At 38.6% G+C, this 15031-nt stretch overlaps 1 protein-coding gene across 1 annotated transcript in view; it reads right to left on the reverse strand.

Moving 5' to 3' along the window:
- Positions 1–251: 251 nt before the first annotated feature.
- Positions 252–15031, reverse strand: part of LOC109036004 (tetraspanin-9) — a 40832-nt gene continuing 26052 nt past the window's right edge. The window contains exons 6-7 of the mRNA XM_019049896.2: positions 8188–8315; positions 252–2740 (exon numbers count right to left, since the gene is read on the reverse strand). Of these exons, the coding sequence (XP_018905441.1) occupies positions 2654–2740; positions 8188–8315 (215 nt within the window). The 3' untranslated portion in view covers positions 252–2653. The remainder of the gene's footprint in view (positions 2741–8187; positions 8316–15031) is intronic.

A 15031-nucleotide genomic window follows, 5' to 3' on the forward strand; every position in this document is an offset into this window, starting at 1 on the left:
GATGGACTTTTGGCGAAGGTCTGCTGGGATATCGAGAAGAGAGCGTATCCGCAATGAAAGGGTACGCGAGATAATGGGTGTGGAAAAGGACATCGTGCACGATATCAGGTCCAAGCAGTTGGTCTGGTATGGACATGTGCGAAGGATGGCAGATGATCGGTTGCCCAAGCAGGTCTTCGATTGGGTTCCTCCCGGAAGGCGACGGCGTGGACGTCCTGTGAAAGGTTGGCGACAAGGGGTGGAGGATTTTCTCCCAATATTTCGAGGCATAATAAATAAATTGTTTAAATATTTAAAGTAGTCCAAAGATCCGTAGTTTCTAGAGTAGGTAAGAGAATACAAAATATACGTGTGAGAGAGGAACGCTAGAATAACCAGAACAAGTATACAAGGAGAAAGAAAACCATTTACTATAACTTTTTTTACTGGTGTGTCCGCTCAAATCCAGAGGACATGCTATTTTCTAATTTGTACGTAAGTTAAGATGGCACTGTTCACTCCAGCAGCCACAGTGAGGGTCAAGTAGCTATACTAAATGTTTAAGTAATTTTTTTTCAAAAACAGTGCAACTTACCAAATTTTGAATAATTATAGAATTCAATGACATACTTATCAGCTATTTGTGTTTATTTTAAAATTGGACATCAAATGGGATCGAAATTAAATGAATTGCAAATTACTGGGTGAGTATACTGTTGATAGCTGATGAAGCTTTTATAGGCGCAGAAAGCGTTTGCTGTTCATCTTCCACCGATGTAGGCAATGAATAATACATCTACTAAAGTTAAATTACTTAAAATGAATATTTTAGTTAAAACGACTATTTACACTTTTAGACCTAAATAAATCAGCACCTATTTAAATCAGCAATATTACAAGTAAGAAGTTACGACAATGAACACACATTTTTGGGAAAATCTCTGGTTGGCAATGAGAAACGAATATCTGTTTGCAAACTTTTTTCCTTTTCATACCTTCGAATTAAGTTTACTTTTTTTATTTTTTTCTTCTTTTTCCTTTATGATTTTAAATCGGCCTTTAGAAATGATTCCAGTTAAATGACGTCATGTATTTATCAGGTTACCGTTCCTCCATAACTTTTGGTCAAAAATATTTTGTTTTACCTTTTGTATGTATCAGACATTTTCAAGCCGCTAAAAAACCAAACTAAGGCCATCGCTCGATACTTGATACTTCACGGTAAACAAGATTCATTTTGGTTCGTTCCTTCTTAATAATACCTATCTGTCCTGCTGCAAATCCACGATTCGAACGTCACGTTACATCCGAAAAGCAAAATAATATTCTTTTAAAGAATTGCTGCTCTCTTTTTTCTAGTTGTAATGTTAATAAATCAGAATTCCTAGATATATTCAGTAATTTCTTGCCCTTAAATTATTCCTTGAAATCTGACACTCTCAAAATATCATGAGGAAAGTTTCATGGATATAAGCTACACCTACTTTTAGCCTATCTCGAAAAACAGCCTGAAGATTGATTGAATTCAAATTCGAACCGGTATACTTTTTAAAAAGGGCGGAAACCCATTTTTCAAAATCGTTTTTTCTTGCATTTTTGAACTCTCGGTTGTCCTTACCGTACAGCGACAGTTCGCTCCTTTGAACGCGAGTGACAGTTGCACAGACACATCGATGTCTTGTAAAAAGAGCGTCAAAAATGCATAAAAAAATAAACCAGTTTGAAAAATCGGACTTCCGCCTTCTTTAAGAGATCCATATTCAAACTGCTATCAGTAAGGACATTTTGGGAATGAAGACGTAAGTATCTAGATTTGTAACTGACACGGCTCATTAAAAAATGACTTTCAGCCATTTAAAATTGATCAGAAATAATGATTTCAATTCACCATTAGTATCGATGGATCGAAATCGGTTAAACACTAGAAGCAGTACAAACTTTTGAATTTTTTTAATAATTTTAGTGATATAGATTTTCTCGTATGATCATTTCTGAATGATTACTTTGGACTTGCATTTAAGTGTTTCAAAAAAAATATTCACCAAGGTTGCTGGAATCTACGAGATACTAGAGTATGGTTGAGCTCAGTGGAAGTGAAAGCTGAGGATTCAGCCTCACGTTACCTAAGTAGGAGAAACGAAAACAATACATTTCCACCAGTGGCGAGGCGCGAATGATCGATTATCGATATTTACCCATTTGAAGCTATGTTAAAGATTCGACTATCAAGGTGTTCGTTAAGAACAGCCTGTATATCGATCCTTTTTCATCGGCATCAATGGTAGATCGATCGATATATCGAAGCACACGTCACGCCACTGATTTTCACAATAAAGGCACTCATTTTTCGGCGAGGCCTTCTGAACATTACCGAATGAGCTCGATCGATAAATTGATTAAGAAATCGAAAGTCAATGTCTTAGCAATGGTTTTTATCGATCAAGGCAATGCGATAATGCTCCAAGAATCGACTCTCACTTTACTCTCTGTCCCAACGTTGAGATCAAAGCGGCGAAGCGCCTTCAACGGAGGCCGTATGCAACCCGGCGGTATAACGGTTCACTCGACTTTACGACTTGAAGTTCAGCTGATAGTGAGCTCGGCTCCGAGGCTCGGGCTACGGTCACGAGGGGGCGTCTCCGCTACTCCGCCATCAGTTATCAGCCGCGCTTATTCAGATGTCCGTTACCCGGATTTTCGAGTCTTTGCTCCTCTTGCCGGAGGAACAAAATAACAGCAGGGACGCCAGCATACACAGGAACTGAATTCAGACAAGAAAAGACATGAGGTTACTGAGAGGTAGACCTTCGCGTTTAACGAGGTACATTGAAGAATCGGTTTAGGGTCGTATTCACAGTCGTTCCTTACAGTAGCGAGCCGTGATTTGCGATAAATCGATTGATCTCCCATTTAAACTAATGAAAAAGGATCGAAAACAGTGTGTTCGCAACGATCACCTTAATATTCGATTCTTTACTATAGCTTCTAATGGGGAAATATCGATTATCGATCACCCACGCCTCGCCACTGGTATACCTTAAACAACTCCTCTCTTTAGGAGACCCCATATAGTATACAACATTATAGATATGAAAAGGACATAAATGATCTCTAGAAAAATTCAACTGCATAATTCAGGAGCTAAACTTTTGCCCCAAGTAGCATTTTTCAACGGTAAAATCGTGATATCATGAAACTGAGTTGTGATCATTTTACGATTTTTTGTTGATAAAATTGCTATGGATCGTCAACATCTGAGCAATTATCCTCGGTCTTGTTGTGTTGCAATTTTATCCGTGGGCGAAAATTTCAAATGCGGGAAATTCCATGTCCCTACACTTTTATTAGCATTTAAATGTGTTCTACTCACATTTTTTGGGCTTCAATCTGAGGAAACCACTTTTTTCTAAAAATAACTAAAAAATTGCCTAGTATTCATTTTTTTCCTTTCTTTTTTTTTTTAATTTTTTACCTTTTGAATGGCGTCAAACTCACAACTGTCTCGCATCCCGATACTATGGTTCCTAACTTGCACTGTTACAACTCGAAGAGTAAAACGTAATTCGAGGACTTACACATCCATAAATGTTTAAGAACGTTCCCTGGTGAAAATTGGCAATAGGATATGCGTTTCAAAATACCATAGGTATTCTTATAGTAGGCTACGGAAGACGACGAAAAATCATATTGCTGGCTGTAGAAAGTGAAGAAAATCATACATCCGAGCAATAGTGATACAAAATTAAACAGCCTAGCTATAGTTCCTACCACCAGGCTATGCAGTATATCGCCTAGCTGAAGCCTTATCGCCATCGACTACAAAAGGATATCAGAAATTACACAGCCGGCTTTAGAAGCTACACGAAATCTTAGAGGTGGTTGTAGGTCTGTAAAGTATTTTGGAACACAGATCCTACTGCCAACTTTCACCAGGATTTCCTCATTGTAAAACAAAATATAAAAATAAAGAAAAATCCGCAGTGTAATTCGTTCACAAGCCGATGAGTGCAGTCGAAAAATTTTACTCACGACCGTCAGAGCTAGACTCTACTAGATAAATACTCTTATCAAAAAAATCGTGCAAGTAGCGCAAACGTAATCCGGTCAACGTCGGTGTTGTCTAAGGAAGCCTTGAAGTGGGAGGAAGTACCTATTAATCATTACCAGGTTGAAGTTGTTGGCGAATCGCAACATCATCAGTTGGCAGGTAATAATTCTGTTCACTTGGAAGCTAGCGACCGTCACGCTCGTTCTTTTTATTCTGAAATGTTTTTCATTTCAATCATGGATGTTATTTGTTAAAGGGTACGAACCAAGCTAGATATCTGGTGCTCATTTGTTAGTTTCCAAAGATGGTGGCACGTGCTGCGTTTTTGTTTCGAAACTCAATTGGAAAATTGTTGGAAAACAAATTCCGAAAACATTATAACCAAGTACGTTCTTAGATCCCAGAAATCGTCCAGAATTGCGAAAACACAATTTCCAGGGTAAATGATGAACTTGACTCCTAGACTTTTTTCACCCTGAAAATATGTCCCCTACCTATTTTAAATTTTCGTCCCCGTATTGATTCTCTTGACGTAGCCCGGAAATGACTCTGTTAAAGCGTGAAGTTGGACTCCGAAAGATCGTAGAACGTAAATGGGCTGGGATTAAGAAAAAATCAGCTTCAAAAATGTTTCTAAATGGCTAGATGCAGGCCCTAAAGTCTGACTGAGGAACCTTTATGAAGATTGACGGCGATGGGTCTGAACCGCAAATAGTAAAGGCTACTTCGTGCTCTAAAGTACTTGAAGAGAAAACACAACAGTACCTAGCGTGATCGTGGAATCTATTTAAAAGTAGAATTTTAAGTATACGAGGGAAAGGAAAAAAATAATAAAAATCGAACTCTCTCTGCGGTGAATGTTTACAACTATGCGTGAGTATCAAAATAAGATGTACTAGCCACACGAAAGAAATGATAACCCCTGTCATAGCCTTGGAGGCCAGTTGGGGAATATTAGAAAATTTTTCAATGGTATTGCTGAAATGATACTCACTTGACAAGATTCACCTAATTGAGTTGACTTTTAAATGAAACTGGGTGGGAATTAGTCAGCTAAGATATTCATTCGACGTCTCTAGCGTTGTGTGGGCCCTCGAAAGGTGAGGAACGAGTTACTTCTAACGAATCCCACGAACTGGTGGAGAGTGAAAGTGAAGCTGTTACAGTTGGCAACGCACGTGAAGAGGCGTTAGTTTTATTAATATTTGTTTCTCTCTTCGGTTTTTTGTTATTGCGTAATGACTTTTATTTTCATTCCAATAGGACAGACTAAAATGTAGACAGCATTTGAGGGTTTTTTTTTTCTTTTCTTTTTTTTGTAAGCGGAAGAGAGTAGAGGGAGTGACGAGGTGGCGAGGTTGGAGTTTTTTTACCCTGTAACATTTTCAGCAGGAAACCTTGGCATTAGATTGAAAATAAAGGCCTCGGGAGGAACTTAGCATGGTATAATCAGAAGGGAAATTTTGAGGAATCTTGAGTGAAATTCTTCAGTAAAATTTTGAAAATGTACCATTGCACGAGATTACTACAATTAGTCATTGCAACAAATGAAGAAAACAGGGAGAACAAATCCTATGATTTCAACAAACTTAAGTACATAAAAACCTACTTTAAAATTTCCAAAACCAGCAATACATTTCTTTGTACATTTTTTTATTAACTTTTTTTTCCGGGGCAAATCGCTTTAATCCCTTTCTGAAAGTAGCAAAGACCGCGATGAGTTGCGATTTGATCGGAAAATGTGTCGCGATTTCATCGACGTCGATTTCATTAGAAGTAGTTGATTAAAAATCGCAGTAAATTGCGATTTCATCGCAAAAATTTGCATTAAAACTGGAATTTTATCGTAGGTGATTTATCTCAATATTATGGAACAAGCGGTCGTCATAAATTGATATTACATTTCGATTTTATCGAACACGATTTTATAGGTGGGCGGAAATTTAAAATAGGTAGGGGACATATTTTCAGGGTGAAAAAAGTCTAAGAGTCAAGTTCATCATTTACCCTGGAAATTGTGTTTTCGCAATTCTGGACGATTTCTGGGATCTAAGAACGTACTTGGTTACAATGTTTTCGGAATTTGTTTTCCAACAATTTTCCAATTCAAATTTCAGCTATTTATGACGGTCGTGAGTTTCGAAACAAAAACGCAGCACGTGCCACCATCTTTGGAAACTAACAAATGAGCACCAGATATCTAGCTTGGTTCGTACCCTTTAACAAATAACATCCATGATTGAAATGAAAAACATTTCAGAATAAAAAGAACGAGCGTGACGGTCGCTAGCTTCCAAGTGAACAGAATTATTACCTGCCAACTGATGATGTTGCGATTCGCCAACAACTTCAACCTGGTAATGATTAATAGGTACTTCCTCCCACTTCAGGGCTTCCTTAGACAACACCGACGTCGACCGGATTACGTTTGCGCTACTTGCACGATTTTTTTGATAAGAGTATTTATCTCTAGAGTCTAGCTGTGACGGTCGTGAGTAAAATTTTTCGACTGCACTCATCGGCTTGTGAACGAATTACACTGCGGATTTTTTTTTTTTTTTTTTATCTTATATTCATTTTTTTAACAATGGAGAAATGTGTTTAAGTATTGTATTATGTGTAAGTTCTCGAATAATGTTTTACTTACTCTTTGAGTTATAACAGTACAAGCTTGGAATCATAGTGTCGGGATGCGGGACGGTCGTGAGTTTGACACCATTCTAAGGGTAAAAAATTACAAAAAAATAACCCTGAATATTGGGCAATTTTTTAATGTACATTTTTAGAAAAAAACTGTTTTCTTCATATTTAGGCCAAAACAATAGTAGTAGATCACTCTTATATGGTAATAAAAGACAAGAATGTTCCCTACCACAAATTTTCGCCCACGTGTATTCGATGGCTTTACATAGAAAAGAGAATGGGCTAGCTCTTTGAATGTTCATCGGTTTTCCGCGCTCTTTGAACGTGGCATTATTCAACGGTTATATATGGAATGACGTTGTCACTGATTTTATCCAATTATAGCCGTGTTACCGAGGAGGATAGCGAGTGGAAAAATGAAGTTTTCAGAAAATGAACCTGGTAGCGTCTTGCAGATTTCATTCTATGAACTAGCAGACTCTCTTATCTTCGTGGAATTGTCAATAATCATTCAGTCCATCCAATTTTGTTGAATTATCATAAATCAACGAATTTTAGCTCCCACTTGATGAAAAAAAAAACATGTTCAATTTCATATTAGCAAGACAGCAGAACTTGTATTCTGCACGGTTGCACAGAGTCGCTTTGAACACATAATAAACAAGTTAGATATTGGTAGAAAATGGTATCATCTTACTCAAGACAGCATAAAGTGCAACTATATAGTGGATTAATGTATGGGCTGGGCTGGACTTACTTCAGTTTTTCTGAGACGACTTACACTTTTGTGGAATGAATGCTTTTTTACAACTTCATATGTAAACGAATCAGACGCACTTTGCTGTTTTAGCATGAATTATTTCTTTCACTGAAACTAAATTAAACTAATTCTGAGAGAAACTCAATTTCTACACTGAAAATACAATTTAAAAAAATTGGCAGGTCGTCCGTCCGGGCTGAAAGAACAAAAGTTCTGGGTGATGGAGCTGTAGTTTCAACTGCTTCAGGTTCAGGTGCCAATGAAACATAGGCGGGTCTAGATACCTCGAGCGAAAGGGGGCGAAAGGGGGGTCCGAGGAGGCTCCCCCAGAAAAGTTTACGAATTTTGAAGCATCTAGTTCTAGTATGTTATTAAAGTCTATTTCGCCACGAATAATTACCAACAGTAAGCGTTTTTCCTTCTTCTTTCCTCTGTTCCTTCCATCTCTCTTTCTTCCCTCTTCTTTCCTCCTTTTTTCGTGCGGACGGGGGAGGGCACACCCCTCTTGCGCCCCCCCTGGATCCGCCTGAGCGATGGAACGGGTGCGATACCCAGAACTTTCGGCCCCTGCCTCCAGAAGGGACGGTATGTTTCCTTAGTCCGTAAGCACGGATTTCACATTCAATGTTTTTTTTTTCTTCAGTGTAAAATTTTGGCGTCATTGCTCTTTTCGTGAAGACGAGAGTGGTGCAATAGTGTAATGAAAAGTCAGACTATACTTAATTGCAAGCTGGGAGCCTGATAGAGGTTTAGCTACCTGTGCTGAAGCTATGACGAGTCCGACAGTGCCGACGAGATGGAGCCTCTGCATGAGCCATATTTGAACCTGCTCCGAGCAACCAGTTTCGTGCCACATGTCGGGGTTCCCGCTCTGCCCGCAATTCTCTGCAATCATTCATTTTAAAGCCTCCATCAGGCAAGATCCAAGATCAACGCTATTCAACGCAGGGGATAGAGGGTGATTAATTGCGTCAACTTGGCCGCAATTTCATTCCTGGTCCTCACTGTGGAGCTCGCGACAGTCAAGAGTATTGAGCGAGAGTGTCAGAATGGACTGAGAAATCAAGTAAACTGCAAGCTGATTACTTAAAATAGACGTATTTCTATCAAACGGAACTATGTACATTAAGACATGAACCCTGAGACCCATAAGAATACATGCATAACATGACTCACGTCATAATGCAGATAGTTCCGTTTGACAGAAATACGTCCAAATGGGAAACAAAGCAGTAGACAAAGAGGATGAAGGGAAAAAGGAACGATCCTTTTGGTTGGAACCAGTGGCGGACCCAGAGGGAGTCGGAGGGGGGGGGAGGGAATTTTCTTATGTTGGTTGGGGGTCTGAGGGAATATTTCCCAGAAGGAGGATGGGATGGGAAGGTCGGAGAAGGGGACCCGGGACCACCCCGGAAAATTTTCCAATTTTTTGTAAAAATTACAAAAAATTGGCCCTCGCAGATTAAATTTTAAGCAGTTTTAGCACTCAATGTGTGCATTATTTGAAAGTTGAGAGTTCACGAATAATGCCTCTTTTAGCGTCATTATATTTTAGTACATGGACGAGGTAATTACCTCTGCGGTGATGAGTACCTAACCTTCGGTCCGGTCAATTTTAGTTAAATATTGTTCCACCTTGATACCATTCCGGTAAATTAAGAGCACTTTTTTTCCTCTCCCTTTTTTTCTCTCCCCCTTTTTTCCTTCTCTCTTTTTCTTTTCTTTTTTGGGCCGAGATGGGGGGGGGGAGGGTCTACTGTGGCCCCTCTCCTGGCTCCGCAACTGGTTGAAAGAGGTGGTTGTTATGTACTGAGGGGGCAAGGATGGATTAACCGTAGGGCCTCTCGTGGGTTGCCGTTAGCTAGTCAGTTACTTAAACTTTCTTTGTAATTGGCAACCACCCGACCACTCGCTTCCTACAATAGGGTTGCTCTTCTTTCTCTTTGTCTTCTTTAGGTCTATCAATTTCAATAATCAACCTGTTTACTTTTGCGATATTTATGGCTTGATCAGAATAATATGTTTCTCTGAAAGTCACGTATCAAGCTATCAGTTGTTAACCCCGCTCATGCTTATTTTTTAAAAGAAGGATGTTGACCAATTTGTCTTTTTTTTTCAATATTTTTTTACTCGTTCAAAAGTATTCTGGTTCTTTATTATTCTATTTTCTTTTTTTCTGGGTGGTTCTCTGACCCTCTGGAGAACGATTCGATAGTCAAATCGATTTTGTTTTGTGTGTAGAGTGAAAGGTCAGTTAAGTTTGTTAAAGCCATTATAATATGTATAAATGAATAAGATATAACTTTTCGCATACCATTGTTGATTTTTCAAAGCCTGAATATTGTATTTGAAAACACATTTCATGACTAATAATAGAGTTACTTTTACATAATTCAAAACAATTAAAATGTTGGACCGGTAGATCTATTCTAAAAGGTAACATCCTAAAACCTCTCCTGTACATGAGAAAATTTCGCATGCGCCATAGCATTGTTTCAAGTAGCAAAAACTGCACTTGACTCTTTGACTGGACCATGACCGAATATTTTCTTCAAATAGCTGTCAAACTGAAATTATTCCGTCTGTATTGGTGTTCAAGCTTAGAAAATCCCCCTTCTCTCTCCCGCCATTTCATACATTTACTGCGAGAGCTTTCCATTATCCATATATATCATTGGATAAATAATATTGACAGTACCTATGTTGGAATTTTTTGTCAACGTGCGTTAAAAATTCAGCACAAAGCTGAAAATCTCAATACAGTTTGTGTAAATAATATTGAGTATAGAAGTGCAAAGATCAAATTTGCGTATTATTACGGGGAGTGAAAATGTGGCAACCTGTGAACGACAATTTTATAATATTAACCATAAGGAAAAAGCTTGTGCTTTCTATTATGTCAAAGGGAGCGACACCCGTCACATGCTCCAAGTTTCGCGAGTCTGCCAGGCGCGCTGATCGTGCTCTGCGGTAATTGCATTTAAATTATGACACTTGACTTGAAATTTCACTCATATTTACCAGCAAAGTGCACGTGACAATATTCGCAGATATGGATCCAATGTCCACGAGGTTTTTATCCAGTAAAGGTGAATCTCCAGCGTTAGTCCCGGCGAAATAACCACCATTTTAAGCAGCTAAATTTTATTTTGAGGAAATCGCTCTCTATATATCACGGCAGAGGGATTGGCTTAAAAGCTATTGCTTTATATGTAAAATTTCACCAGAAAAACGATGAGCACAATAAAAAGTTTTGAAAAAAATTGCTAAGGGGAGAAAATGCGATTTTAAAATCGTGCCCCTCAAAAACGTTATTTGAATCCGGGCCGTGGCGCGAACGCCGATTTGTGACGTCACACTTTAGGTGACCACCCTTGGTTTATTCCGAGTTAGTCCGAACAATATGGCTGCTGCCCGGTTTGTTTATTTAGCGAAAGTTTCTAGCTGTATATTGGGATTTAGTGGTAAAATTTGACGAGAAATTTGTTGAAACATTTGGTTTCGTCACAAATTAACTCTTTCTCGATGAAACAAGGCGTTAAAGTTCGCGAAATTTAGTCACCGGGCGACCGCGAGTGAGCATCGGCTATCGGAAACGACGGGCTCGTAAACAACCGAAGATTGATAACAGGAAGGATCCAAACAACTCGGAATCTTTTAATTTTCTCTACCTTTAAACCATTTCTGACTTCTACAAAGCATCTGACAATCAGTTTTATCGTATTTTACAACCTGGAGCTAGAGTCTATCGGCTCATTGTGATGTGTATTCAGAGCATTCTGAAACAGAAAGTCAGTTCTCACAAGTTCACACCCAGACATTCTTTTCTTGGATCATTCGCTTTTCATTTTCGCCTCAAATCAAGTGTTTTGTAGTTTCCTTATCTGAAGTATGCGGTTTTGAATTCATACAAGAGTTTGAAGTTCACCTTTTTTTAGCATTAAAGCCTGTTGAGCCCTCAAACTTTACCGATATGATTACCTACAGTTCAAGGTTCCTCTGGTCCGTACCAAGTGATTACACATCAAAGATGTGTCTTATGGTTCTTCAAATTAACAGTTCAGAAGTAAATTAGAGACTACAGTAACTTAATCCACTCCTGTCCTTTCCTTCAGTGTTTGTTCGTGTCTGTTCTTTATGCGTTACCACTCTAGTGCATACACCGGTAATGTAGGTTAGTTAGGTATTATCGCATATTTTCTACTAGCAGTACCTTCTCTTAAGCGTTGTAATTTAGCAAAGAAATTCCACCAGTTGCAGAAAATTGTGTGCGTAATGAATAAGTGAATATGAATACCTCCTTTTGGTGACTCAAAGTTTCTCAGATCCGTCTCAAGGAAGTTTTGCATATAGGTGCATGATCAGTTTTGCCAGATGAAATTACTGCTCTTGCAGCTTCAAATTTATACTTTGATCTCTGATTCACTAATAAATGACACTTTATGGTGTCATTTATATTTAATCAGTTCAAAGCTAATTCGACAATGAATCATCAAAGGTCCGATGGAGGAAGGAATTTTCCGGTGAGTGCCACGGCTGAATCAACATTCCAACTAGACTTGCGAAGGTATCACCCAAACAGATTCATGAGAAGTGATACCTATATGGTAAGTGGTATTATATTAAGGCTTTCATTTATCAGCCGTGGCACTCACCGGAAAATTCCTTCCTCCATCGGACCTTTGATGATTCATTGTCGAATTAGCTTTGAACTGATTAAATATAAATGACACCATAAAGTGTCATTTATTAGTGAATCAGAGATCAAAGTATAAATTTGAAGCTGCAAGAGCAGTAATTTCATCTGGCAAAACTGATCATGCACCTATATGCAAAACTTCCTTGAGACGGATCTGAGAAACTTTGAGTCACCAAAAGGAGGTATTCATATTCACTTATTCATTACGCACACAATTTTCTGCAACTGGTGGAATTTCTTTGCTAAATTACAACGCTTAAGAGAAGGTACTGCTAGTAGAAAATATGCGATAATACCTAACTAACCTACATTACCGGTGTATGCACTAGAGTGGTAACGCATAAAGAACAGACACGAACAAACACTGAAGGAAAGGACAGGAGTGGATTAAGTTACTGTAGTCTCTAATTTACTTCTGAATGTTAATTTGAAGAACCATAAGACACATCTTTGATGTGTAATCACTTGGTACGGACCAGAGGAACCTTGAACTGTAGGTAATCATATCGGTAAAGTTTGAGGGCTCAACAGGCTTTAATGCTAAAAAAAGGTGAACTTCAAACTCTTGTATGAATTCAAAACCGCATACTTCAGATAAGGAAACTACAAAACACTTGATTTGAGGCGAAAATGAAAAGCGAATGATCCAAGAAAAGAATGTCTGGGTGTGAACTTGTGAGAACTGACTTTCTGTTTCAGAATGCTCTGAATACACATCACAATGAGCCGATAGACTCTAGCTCCAGGTTGTAAAATACGATAAAACTGATTGTCAGATGCTTTGTAGAAGTCAGAAATGGTTTAAAGGTAGAGAAAATTAAAAGATTCCGAGTTGTTTGGATCCTTCCTGTTATCAATCTTCGGTTGTTTACGAGCCCGTCGTTTCCGATAGCCGATGCTCACTCGCGGTCGCCCGGTGACTAAATTTCGCGAACTTTAACGCCTTGTTTCATCAAGAAAGAGTTAATTTGTGACGAAACCAAATGTTTCAACAAATTTCTCGTCAAATTTTACCACTAAATCCCAATATACAGCTAGAAACTTTCGCTAAATAAACAAACCGGGCAGCAGCCATATTGTTCGGACTAACTCGGAATAAACCAAGGGTGGTCACCACCTAAAGTGTGACGTCAGCTCTCAGCCCGCGCGATTCAAACAGCGTTTCAGAGACCTTCAATTTTTGGCGTTTTTGAAGTAAGATTTCTCAGAGCCAGAGGGCTCAAAAAAATCTGAGAAAAATTCTGTATACTCATTTCACCAAGGACTTTCATAATATGTAATAAAAAAATTCAGCCGAACTGGCATTGACGTCATGGACGCTGGTGGTGCATAATATGCATATGCGCGATTGCAGTGGGGCATGCAGGTCAAATTAACCCTCATGTGGTTCAGCTGAATGTTTAGGTACATGATTAAATCAACCGGTTTTCTGGTAAAACTTAGAGTCCCTTCATACTGTGAGTTAAGGCAATGTGAATCCATTTCTGATTGTTTACCGTATTTTAGGCCTCCACAGTGTCACAAACAGGAATAAAGACTACATTTTCACCAATTGCAAACATTATGATCTGGAATGAAACGAGGAATTACGGGTTCGACAAGGAACAGACGAAATGAGAGAAGGAACGGAGAAAGAAATTCGAGAATGAGCCGATCGAAGATTACGAAAAACGTTCAATTTGTGTAATCTTTATTCCCGTTTGTGACTCCATGAGGGGGAGTTATCTTAACTATCAGTACCTATAAAGGGACTCTAGTAAAGCTGTAAAATTTTAAGTTATCAACGTAAATCGGAAATAACGGGATATTTCGCCATATTTTGGAGGATTTAACTAATTAGCCTAACATCAGACGTTGCCCATTTTTTTTAAAAAAAATCCTTTTTTTTTAAACCATAAAACTGAACAACATTTTGATTTGAAATGATTTAAGTATATTTTTCATAATTTGAGTAAATTCAGAGATATTATGTAAGTCGTTATGTTGTTTGAGTCTCCGAAAAAATGAAACACGAGAGGAGGTTAGGCAACGTTAAGTACAGGTAGACTGAATCTTCTTAGCCTCTTTTGGTTGTCACCAAACTTACTAAGGATATATTTGTCTATCATTCTTCACTAGGTATGTGTATTCAGCCGGTGACTTTTGGTTCATCCAAATACATTGCCCGGATGATTAATATAGTTAAGGTGTCTAAATACTTCTGGTTCTAGCATCTATTCCGAAAGAGTAGCAGTAGCGAGGCGATTATTATCGATTATTATCGGCATTTCCTCATTCGAAGGTATGGTAAAGAAGCCTGAGGAGTTCGTTGCGGACATCCTGTTAATCGATTTTTACTTTCTCGCTCCTCTAGGGTAGAGGAAGTATTGTCATCCTGCGAGGGGGAAAAAAAGTTGAAATTCCATCATTTCTAGACGTTTTAAGGTCCCAGGAGTCAAAATAACCATACTTGAAAAATGTGTGTCCGTCCGTCCGGCGTCCCTCAGAATCCCTCAGCGATATCTCAGAATCTATCTGTTCGATTTCATTCAAAATTTGCACCGAACACCATATCTATGGTCTCCTTATGCACGTCAAACGATTTTGGGGTACGCCAAAATTTGGGGGGGGGGGGCTAGGGTCCGAGGTCATTTTTTAGCAAAATCACATACGGAAAGCTAATTTTAAAGGACTGTAAATTTTGAAAAATGCCCTTAATTCTTTAACAGTGGGCATCAAGCACACCACCTGGGTCATTAATTTAAGTTCCTAAAAGATCTTTGGACTAAACTCAAAATTCAATGGATTACGAGGCCCAAAAGTAGGGAACTTTGCTCCGCAACATCACACAAACAGATTATTTTCAAGGACTGTAAATTTTAAAAAAATGCCTTTAATTCTTCGAAAGTTGCCATAAGAGCAC

The sequence above is a fragment of the Bemisia tabaci genome, chromosome 2 (genome assembly GCF_918797505.1).
Source record: "Bemisia tabaci chromosome 2, PGI_BMITA_v3".
Classification (NCBI taxonomy): domain Eukaryota; kingdom Metazoa; phylum Arthropoda; class Insecta; order Hemiptera; family Aleyrodidae; genus Bemisia; species Bemisia tabaci.